The sequence below is a fragment of the Sander vitreus genome, unplaced genomic scaffold (assembly GCF_031162955.1).
Source record: "Sander vitreus isolate 19-12246 unplaced genomic scaffold, sanVit1 ctg273_0, whole genome shotgun sequence".
NCBI lineage: Eukaryota > Metazoa > Chordata > Actinopteri > Perciformes > Percidae > Sander > Sander vitreus.
Window position 1 is genome coordinate 1 of NW_027595436.1, and position 10533 is coordinate 10533.

General features: G+C 40.9%; 1 protein-coding gene across 1 annotated transcript; it reads right to left on the reverse strand.

Annotated features, from left to right (window-relative positions):
* Positions 1-440: 440 nt before the first annotated feature.
* On the reverse strand, positions 441-7835 carry LOC144513545 (Fc receptor-like B; the record flags this gene model as incomplete). The annotated part of the gene is given in 8 exon segments (XM_078244647.1): positions 441-536; positions 3562-3648; positions 3936-4109; positions 5598-5646; positions 5648-5841; positions 5921-6184; positions 7459-7494; positions 7763-7835. Coding segments are annotated over 8 exon segments (931 nt in total), but the record flags the coding sequence as incomplete, so codon positions are not given.
* Between the last annotated feature and the right edge of the window lie 2698 nt (positions 7836-10533).

A 10533-nucleotide genomic window follows, 5' to 3' on the forward strand; every position in this document is an offset into this window, starting at 1 on the left:
ACATAGAAAAATCACGCAGCTGACACGCAACTGAAACGCCACGCTCAAAAACGCTGGTTTTTGTCTTTGTTGTGAGCCCTGATTGTTCCTTGTTGGGAGATCCTATTTTGCTGCATGTACACAGAAATGTTATTGGAATATTCATATATTAGCCATGTAAACAGCTTAGAGGAATAATGTCTTTATCAGAATAAGGGCAAAAACCAGAATATTGTGCATGTAAAGATAGTCACTGTTGCACTAAATGACATGTTTCTTCATCACCATGAACACACACTGTAGTTCATTCACAAATACTCACTAGAGCACCAGATGAAAATAGTCCCTAATAAAGTCATTATTTCCTTATGTTAGTTTGATAGAAAGTGAGCAGCTGAACTGTTCTGTGTTCTCCTCTAACGGATGTTTCTAGTGATGGAGACATAGAAGACCAGCTGTACCTTTCTTCCTGTTTGATTTCTTGTCTTTGATCACTATTTGTCCGTAAGAGACGTCTTCTGTTCTCACTCCAGAGTAGATTGCAGCAGGATCGCTCTCTGGAAAAGAAATGACATTGATTATTTAACTTTTACTACTATCAATAATACTATTGTCCATAGTATTGGAAAAGGACTTAATAGTTGATACATTTTAGCAGCAAATTTCAGGATATACAGTATCTCACAAAAGTGAGTACACCCCTCACATTTTAGTAAATATTTCATTATATCTTTTAATGGGACAACACTGTAGAAATTACACTTTGCTACAATGTAAAGTATTAAGTGTACAGCTTGTATAACAGTGTAAATTTGCTGTCCCCTCAAAATAACTCAACACACAGCCATTAATGTCTAAACCGCTGGCAACTAAAGTCAGTACACCCCTATGTTAGATTCCCATAGAGGCAGGCAGACTTTTATTTTTGAAAGGCCAGTTATTTCATGGATCCAGGATACTATGCATCCTGATAAAGTTCCCTTGGTCCCCACATCATCACATACCCTTCACCATACCCCCCCCCCATCATCACATACCCTTCACCATACCCCCCACATCATCACATACCCTTCACCATACCCCCCACATCATCACATACCCTTCACCATACCCCCCACATCATCACATACCCCTTCACCATACCCCCCACATCATCACATACCCTTCACCATACCCCCCACATCATCACATACCCTTCACCATACCCCCCACATCATCACATACCCTTCACCATACCCCCCCACATCATCACATACCCTTCACCATACCCCCACATCATCACATACCCTTCACCATACCCCCCCCCATCATCACATACCCTTCACCATACCTAGAGATTGGCATGGGGTACTTTAGAGGACAGATCTAAGTACAGCTGAAAACACTCGGCGTGCATAGTCTATATATATACATATATCATGTTTTAAAAACCACATTTGGAGGTGGTTTAGGCCGCGTGTCCAGTGAGGACAGGAATGTGTCCTGGGCCACATTAGGGCCGCCTACTCAACTGTGAGCAGAACTACGCAAAGTACTTCTCATGCCAGAAACCACTAAATCATGTGTTTAGGATGTTAATATCATAATGTTATTGATGTGTCTGTGTTTGTTAATGTTAGTTTTAGTAAAATGTCCAATTTCACCAATATGAAGGATATTACTCCAGATATTCCTGCTCCTACGTCATCTCCTTTAGTTATTTCTTAGTCTTGCATCGGCAGAGTTACACAGCGTTGTTTTTGCTACGGAGAAAACTGGCAAACTCAACTCAGCCGCTGTGAAATGGCTTCATTTCCTATAAATTCTTCACAATAAAAGCCTCCCCATTATTTTCTTATTTAAATGCTTTTATTATGAAATGGCAAAATCAGGAAATGTCAGGTCTTCTTCAGCAGTAACATAACACGACACTGACAACTGACATTAATCAACACATGCTCACACACAACCAGCCTGTACGCAAACAGTAACAGGGCTGTACACAGACATTTTGGGGGGCGGGGGCTTCAGGGAAATTAAGGGCAAATGATTAATAAATGATTATATATTTATCTGACACTAACCCTTTTTTAAACAAAATGGTAAATATATTATCACAACTCAAACCTCCTTACCATTTCTTTTCATTCCCTCTACACTCCTGTTACTGTTTAATACTCAACACATAATAATACACATAATAATACACATAATACTCACACAGAGGGCTTTAGTATTCACTAGGTCCATCACAAGAGCGAGAGGCATGTTTTCTATGCTACTAGTTTCGCGTACATTATATATTTAGAAGAACTGACTGCACCAAGGAGAGGGACATCGTTTCACCAATAACTTGTTTATTTTGCACATGGCAATTAATTCTAATTTCTGATCATTTTTTTCAAATGCAGCGCCGCCTTCCCACAATGCTTTGCATGCACGTTGAAGTCGCTTGACATCACCCAGAGGAATAGAGTGGAGCTGGAGCTCCTCCTCCTTCCTTCTAAATCCCCCTTTCTTTATTTGGCATTGTGTTGGGATTTTTAAATACTTTTTGTTTCACAAGTAAGATAACCTTCAGCTTCACACAGCCAGAATACTGAATTACCTGAAGACATTAATGTATCGATCAAAATGATTATTATTAGAGAGAGAGAGAGTGAGGGAGAGAGACAGAGACAGACAGAGACAGACAGAGACAGAGACAGAGAGACAGAGAGAGAGAGACAGAGAGAGAGAGACAGAGAGAGAGAGAGAGAGAGAGAGACAGAGAGAGAGAGAGAGAGAGAGAGAGAGAGGGAGAGGCCAGCCGGCATTGGAACTCTGAAATCTCCCGACCTGATGTTTCAATTTTCTATTCAATAAATGTATTTGTTTGGCAGGAAAGCTAATATAAATATAAATGTCTATATTCATTTATTTTTTTAAATAAAGCGTCCTGGAGAAAGGCCCTTTCTCTGTAGGAAGATAACAGGAAGCTGCTCAAGCCCTTTTTGATGTCTATGTGTGCTTAAATGGAAATGATGTGCATGTTTATTTGCAATTAGAGCGGGGAAGTGAGGTCGATCAGGACACATTTGGAGAAAGATTCTGCTGCCAGGTGGGAACACACACACACCTGGAGCTGTGTACTAGTGATCAGATCACTCAGACCAGATGTTAAAGGTCAGAACGAGACCTTAGACACTCACAGACCCTCATTGGTGTACTGTAAGTGATCATAACGTACAAAGGTATGTAAATCTTCATTGATATGATCTTTGTTTTATTAACAGTCCTGCAGTGAAGCGTGTGCAGACCACACTCAGCTGAAGGGTTGCTATGAGAAAGAGGAACCTGGACGACCACAGAGCTGTTGGAGCTGTTTAACCACAGGGTACACAACACCCACACTCTCATGACAAGCACCACACCCTATCATCTACTAATAGACTAATAGATCTTACACTGACACTGTTGTGGACTTAAAACATTTAATTAGTTTTTAAAATATCCCTATTTTATAAAATGCTATTTTCCCAAAACGTCCTCTCAGGACATTAAACCAAGATCACACACACCATCCCTCAGATTCTTCTGAAAATCAATAAAAACCATCTTTACCTCTGCTCCGTCTGATTGGCTGCTGCAGGTCACGTGATATGGTGACATCACTGTATGTGACGTCATCATCTCCAGCTTCTACTTCAGCTGAAATGAACCAAAGTTAACATCAATTTCAATCAGTTTATCCATTAAAGATGGAAACATGAGGAAGATTATGTGATTGGACCAAAAGGTCCGGAGCATGCTAAAGGGCCCTGGTGGTGAGGATGGTTTGTCAACAACAGAATAGTGATTCATAAGAATCCTAAGAGACGTTTGACTTGAAGAAACAGGTGTTTGAACACTTTTCACAACACAATTCTGAAACTGAAAATATTAACAGGAAATGTTGATTTGGAACTGCAGCGCAATATGAGTCTAACTAGACTAACCTCTAGGTTTCCTACGGATGCGTCGTCTCACCAGGAGAACCAGGAGAACCAGGAGAACCAGGACACCGACTGAAACAGCAGACCCCAACACAAGGGGAAGAGAGAAGGGGGGAGGAGTAGTGGTGGAGCCAGAGGTGGTGGAGGTTGTAGGAGGACTTGTAGTCGTGGTTTTCTCTAAAATGAACAAAAAATATTTAATTAAAAGCATAGAAATAAAAGTAAGTAGATAACACGTTCAGCTATTTCACTGTTCCTCCTTTTTTCTGTGAAGCTTTAGACTTCTAACTTCCCTGTTGTGCATGATGTTTGTAACTGAGCGAATTCCCTTGGTCTAGTTAGAGGAAGAAATATAATATAAGTATTAAAGGTCCTTACAGATATGTATAACGAATGTCTGAACAGTGGCTCTATGGGGGAATCCTTTAATCAGGGTGCAATGTGTCTACTTTATAAGAAAGGTGATGAAAATGACATTGATAACTATAGACATCTGACTATAATGAACACTGATTATAAAATATTAGCCAAAGTAATTGTGAATAGATTAAATGATATATCAGATAAAATTATAGAAAAAGAATAAACGTGTGCCATAAAAGGTTATTTAATGTGGGACAATCTCTGCACACTGAGATAAATGATGAATAAATCTGATTAAAAGAAGACTTCTATATAATCGGGCTGGACCAAAAAAAAAGCCTTCGATTATTTTTGCAGAGACTTTCTATAATGGAGTCTTATGGCCTTCCAGAAACCTTTATTCATTTGACCAGATGTCTGTATGTAAAATCTAGTGTGTGTGTGAATGTAAACGGTGTTCTAACAGAGCCCTTTAATGTGGAGCGAGGGGTGAAACAGGGCTGCCCTCTGAGTGCTGCTCTATACATCCTGGCCATCAGCCCCCTAATTAAAACCATTAACTCAGAGAGTCTCATATCTGGTACACACGTTGGGCTCGCGCCCAAAGTTACTGCCATGGCGTACGCAGACGATGTCACAGTTGTTATAAAAACACAGATGGAGATGGATGTGTTAACTAATCACCTGGACTTGTGTGAACTAGCTTCTGGCGCTAAGTTAAACCATGATAAAACAGAGGGTGTTTGGATGTGTTTGAGAGTAAGAAACAGGAAGGAGTGGTGAAGGCGGAGGTTGGAGGAGGACTTGTAGTCGTGGGTTTCTCTAAAATGAACACAAAATGATTTAATTAAAAGCATAGAAATAAAAGTAAGTAGATAACACGTTTAAGGCTGCTTCCACACCGTGTTAACCCAACCCTGGAGCGTTTGGTCAGAACATTTCATTGGTTTGGGGGGGTGTGAGAGCTTATTCAAACTCTGGTGCAGACCAAATAACACAACTCTGGTCCGCTTGAATACGGAGGTCTCGAAGTGCTCAAGATTTTGGTTACTTCATGTGAGAACGTAATCAGACACACACAGGAAGTGACCCAGAAACCAATGCATTAACTAGCCTGTAATTTCCACCTTGCGCACAATTTACAGACGTATAAATGATTCAAGTGACGATAACTTTCAGATCTATAACCTGCAATGACCACATCATCATCATCATCATCATCATCATCTCAAAGACCAGTTTTGGTGCATGTCTACAGAACTGTAGGTGTGAAAGATGAATGATGACCTTTAACCTCCTCACCTGTGACAGAGACCCAGCTGGATGGAGACTCTCCAACACTGCTGATGTAGACACTTGTAGAGGCCTTCATCAGACCTGGAAACATGGTGGATGGTCATGTGACCTGCAGGCTCAGTCCTGATGAAGGAGCCATCTTTATAGAAATCAGCTGTGAGGTTGGAGGACGTCTTTGTTTTACAGTGCAGAGTGAGGTCTTCTCCCTCCGTCACAGGGAGGACAGGACTCTGCAGGATCACTGGTCCATCTGAACACAGAGACAAACTACAGCATGTCATCCATCCACACACAGCTTCATCAATACTGACTCCACAGTCTGATCTTACCAGTGACAGTGATGTTGATGCTGTTACTGGTTGCTCCCTCTCTGGACTCACACCAGTAAACTCCACTGTTCCATGGGGTCATGTAGCTGATGTTACAGGAAGAACCAGCAGGTCTTCCCCAGCCATCTCCACACTGAGTCCTGGTGTCTCTGGTTGTGTTCCTCCTCAGAGTCCATCCAGCAGAGCTGTCGTCCTCCTCACAGCTCAGAGAGACAGGCTGTCCTCTAAACATCTGAGAGCTGCTGGGACTCACAGTCAGAGAGGCTGGAGGGAGGAGGGAAGAAAGAAACATGCAGTTATATATGTTGATTTGCATTATTATTAGACTTATTTAGTCCACATTCCTTATATTCATACTTTCTCATTGTCCTCTCCTCTGTGATTCAGGCAGTGAGCTGAAAAACTCTTTGTGTGTGTCTTCATATTGAACTCTTAAAGTTAGTGTTAAACACACAGCAGAATATCTGGCTACATGTCTTACTATCATATTTAATCTCTTTATTAATACTTTTGCTAAAATTCAGAGAGGCAGCAACATATGACCTACAGGAATATACAGAGTCTGTCATTGGCTACATGAATAAATGCATTGATGATGTGACTGTGGTTAAAACCATCAAGAGGTGTGCCAATCAGAAACCTTGGCTAACTAAGGACGTTTGTTCACTGCTTAGAGCCCAGAATGATGCTTTTACATTTGGGGACAATGCAGCATATGAACTGGGAATTCTTTTAAGGACTATGCAGAGCAAATGAAAGATTATTTTGCAGACAATTGAAACATCTCGCTCAGACAGGCAGTAGTGCCCAACTACCTCAAAAGTGCCGCCATCTGTCCCGAAGAAGTCCAACCCAGCCTGTCTCAGTGATTTCTGCCCTGTGGCTCTAACACCCATACTAATGATGTGTTTTGAGCGGCTGGTCTTGCAGCATATGAAAAACTATCTCCCTGCTAACCTGGACCCACTACAGCTTGCTTATAGAACTAACCGGTCCACGGAGGATGAAGTCTCCACTACGCTCCACCTTGTACTGCCGCACCTAATTAAATTAGAAGGGGAAACCACACAAACTTGTAGGAGGTAGTCGCATTTGTGCAAAAGGAAATAGCTGTTAATTGACAGATGCAAGGCCATCGATGTTTACACCTGCATGTAATACAGAAAGAATGTGTTGTATCACAAGACACAATAAGACAGTTGATCAAGTTGATTGATCCTGTAGGTGTGGAGCTTACGTTGACGAGGCGTCTGAGAAGTTTATTCTTGTCATTTTGATTTTATCCCTTAAAATAATATTTCAATAAATCTTCCTCCTCCTGTTTTTTTTTTTCTTACGCTCGGCAAAGTTTGACCTTATTGTCAAAAATGTATTTTAACTTCATTTTCAACACTTCGACATTGTCTCCTCATTTTCTTTCCTTTTGCCTGGCTCTAATACCCCACCGTAGTTCCCCTCCTCAAACAGTGTCTGAAACTCTAACCTTTCTAATCATCAGTGAGTTAATAACTTTTCAGCCGTCACAAAAGTGTACTGACCTTGGTTTGTTGTGCAGCTCAGCAGTGAGATCAGAACTGAAGAGAAATGGACCTCAGGTTAGTTTAATATGCAACACGACATCAAAACAGAGCTCTGGTTTGAATGCACCGAAAAACAACTATGCGTTAATATTAGATAAATATCGGGAAAAAACAATCAAAGTTTATACTCTCTTGTCGTAATCAATCTCGATGCTGAATTCAGTCTTTGCATGAATCATCTTCAACTCACTGCTCTGTAAACAGCAGACATGTTTTAAAACTGATCTTTGAGACAAACCCTGACACATTAAGTTGAACTTACCCAGCAGCAGCTGCAGAGATGGCTCCTCCATTTGAAATGTTGGTCATCTGAGATCAGCACATAATGTCTAACCAGTCACACCAAGTAAAGCCCTCCTCCTTCCTCGTCACATGTCACTGGTTTTCTGACAAGCAGTTTGCAGGAAATAGCTTTTTTTGTGTGTTGTGTCTTTGTATTTCATACGTCAGAACATATTAAGTAAAAGATTAAATGGCCTTTAAAACATCAAAATGAACAATAAGGTTGTGCACAGCTGGACAGATGTCTCTGATGAACCTGCATGTGATTGAACTGTGAGAGGAAACCCAAACAGACACGAAGACAACATGTAACCTCTGAACACAATAAGACGGATTCACACCTAGACCTTAGTTATAAATCAATCTTTATTTATATAACACATTTCATACATCCATTGACCTCTGTAAGGGTTACTGGCAAGTCCCCCTAACCCAGCAGTTTCAGGAACTGACTGCCTTCCGAACTCCCTGGGGGCTTTTTCAGTTTACGGTGTTACCATTTGGGTTGCATGGGGCTCCGGCAACGTTTCAAAGATTAATGGACCAGGTACTCTATGGATTGTCTGAGTTTGCTTGTGTATACCTTGATGATATTGTCATCTACAGTACAACGTGGGAGAAACATGTGGAGCATCTCAAAGCGGTCGTGGACCGCCTACATTCTGCCGGTTTAACGATCAACCCAGCCAAATGTGTCCTGGCTAAGAAGGAAACGGAGTACCTGGGTTTCACCATTGGAGGCGGGTTAATTAAACCTCAGGTTCAAATGGTCTTGAAGTGCGTTTTCTCTCGTTTATTGGCTGTGTCCCAGGTGATGCCCAATAAGCAGACGTGTCTGTAAACATGTGTTAGTAAAAAGGCAGAACGCACACAGCAGGGTGTTCAACGCACCCCCGTTTCAGTTGAAAATAAATGTTGCTACGTTTTGTCGGGGCAGAACGTGGCCCACGAGTTTACATACACACATATAGAGAGAGATAAGTAAAAGTAAGAGCCCTAAGGGATCGTCCACGATACGGTACCGTACGAAACGGCACCTCTGATTAATATTTAGATCATTTGATAACGGTTTAATTTAGCCACTTGCCAATTTTTCCTGCTAAAAGTTAAAGAGTTAGCCATCACGGGGGTGTCTTTGGTGTCTTTGTAGCCTTTACAGAAGGTTTTCTATCCAGCCTGGAAGTTGTGCCGCTTTTCGGAGTTGTTCAGCAATACATCCAAACGCTTACATCCTAGATTTATCCACTTGATGTCCATAATTTATCAATTTTCTGTCATTTTTGCTGCTAGCTCGATGCTAGCTGCCACGAATCCGAGCGAGAACAAAGGCTATAGCGTGGCAAGATAGGTCACTCCAGTCTATTACCGCTCTACAGAGAAGAATGTTTTGAGATTTGGGATACATTTGGGCCTTTTTTGAAGAAATGTAAATAGTTTGTCCTTTTACATGAGTTATAATGTTCATTATGTTTATTTTTGCACTGCATGACTCCAAATATATAGGAGAACTGTTTTAGAACATTGCTGTGTGTGTGATTTCAATAAATATGACATTATTATTTGATTATTGGCATAAGTGAATGTCATGAGGGCAAAAGCGTCTGGACTTTTTTTGAAAAAATGTATATATTTTGTCAACTGTATAAGTTATAATGTTTATTTCTTCCCAGTGTGACTCCTAATACATATGGGAACTGATTTAGACAGGAGATTGGCTTAGCTTGTATTGATCTGTGTGTGATATCAATACATATATGTGAGATACATGTTCCGTTTTATTAATTTATTTGTCTTTAAATGACCTTAGGTATCTGAGCGTTAAAGATTTAAATACAAAAAATCTATTTAAACGTGTCTGTTCTGTATGTGCAGTGTGTTCATGAGTTATTATTAGATAGTTTTTATCAGTTGTATTGTTGAGGTTTAGTAAAGTGCCTAATGTAGCAGGAAGGTTTGTGGGCTGTTAAGCTGCACATGCTCAGTAGACAGCTGGTTGACAGAAAGAACACGGAGGTGAACAGTTAGCAGAAACACTCTGAGTCCAGCAGAGGGCCACATGGAGCATGGAGAGGTTCATATCTGTTCACAGGGTGGAGGGGAAGACAACCTGTTTGTCTAATACACTGCAGGACTCATTGTCCAATTTATTAGATACAGCTAGCTTAAACTAAAGCAGAGTAACAGCCCTGTCAGAATCATGAAGGCTATAATGTTCAGTGTGTGTTGATTGAGTCATCGTGGACGATGTAGTTGATGCTGCTGTTGAACTGTCATGTTCAACAGCACTGACAGGTGTTTCCATTATTTTGTCCAACCCATTTATATCAATGACCTAAATAACTTAAGGAACACAAATTGTACTTCATATATTGCAGAAAGATAATTTGTTTTTAAGTTAACAGTCTGGGGCCCCCGGATAGCTCAGTTGGTAGAGTGGGCATCCATATGTAGAGGTTTACTCCTCAATGCAGGGGACACGGGTTCAACTCTGACCTGCGGCCCTTTGCTGCATGTCATTCCCCCTCTCTTCCCTTTCATGTCTTCAGCTGTCATGTCAAATAAAAGCCTGAAATGCCAAAAACATTCTGTTTATTCATTCATTCAGTCTGTTACTACTCTGACTGAATGTATTCAAGATGAATGAATCAAATTGATAATACCGAGGTGCACAGAGAGGGCTGCAGCTTTAGGTGTTTCTGTTGTGGACACAGAAAACAGCCTGAATGCTTTCCTGTAGGCGGAGCTGCAGTT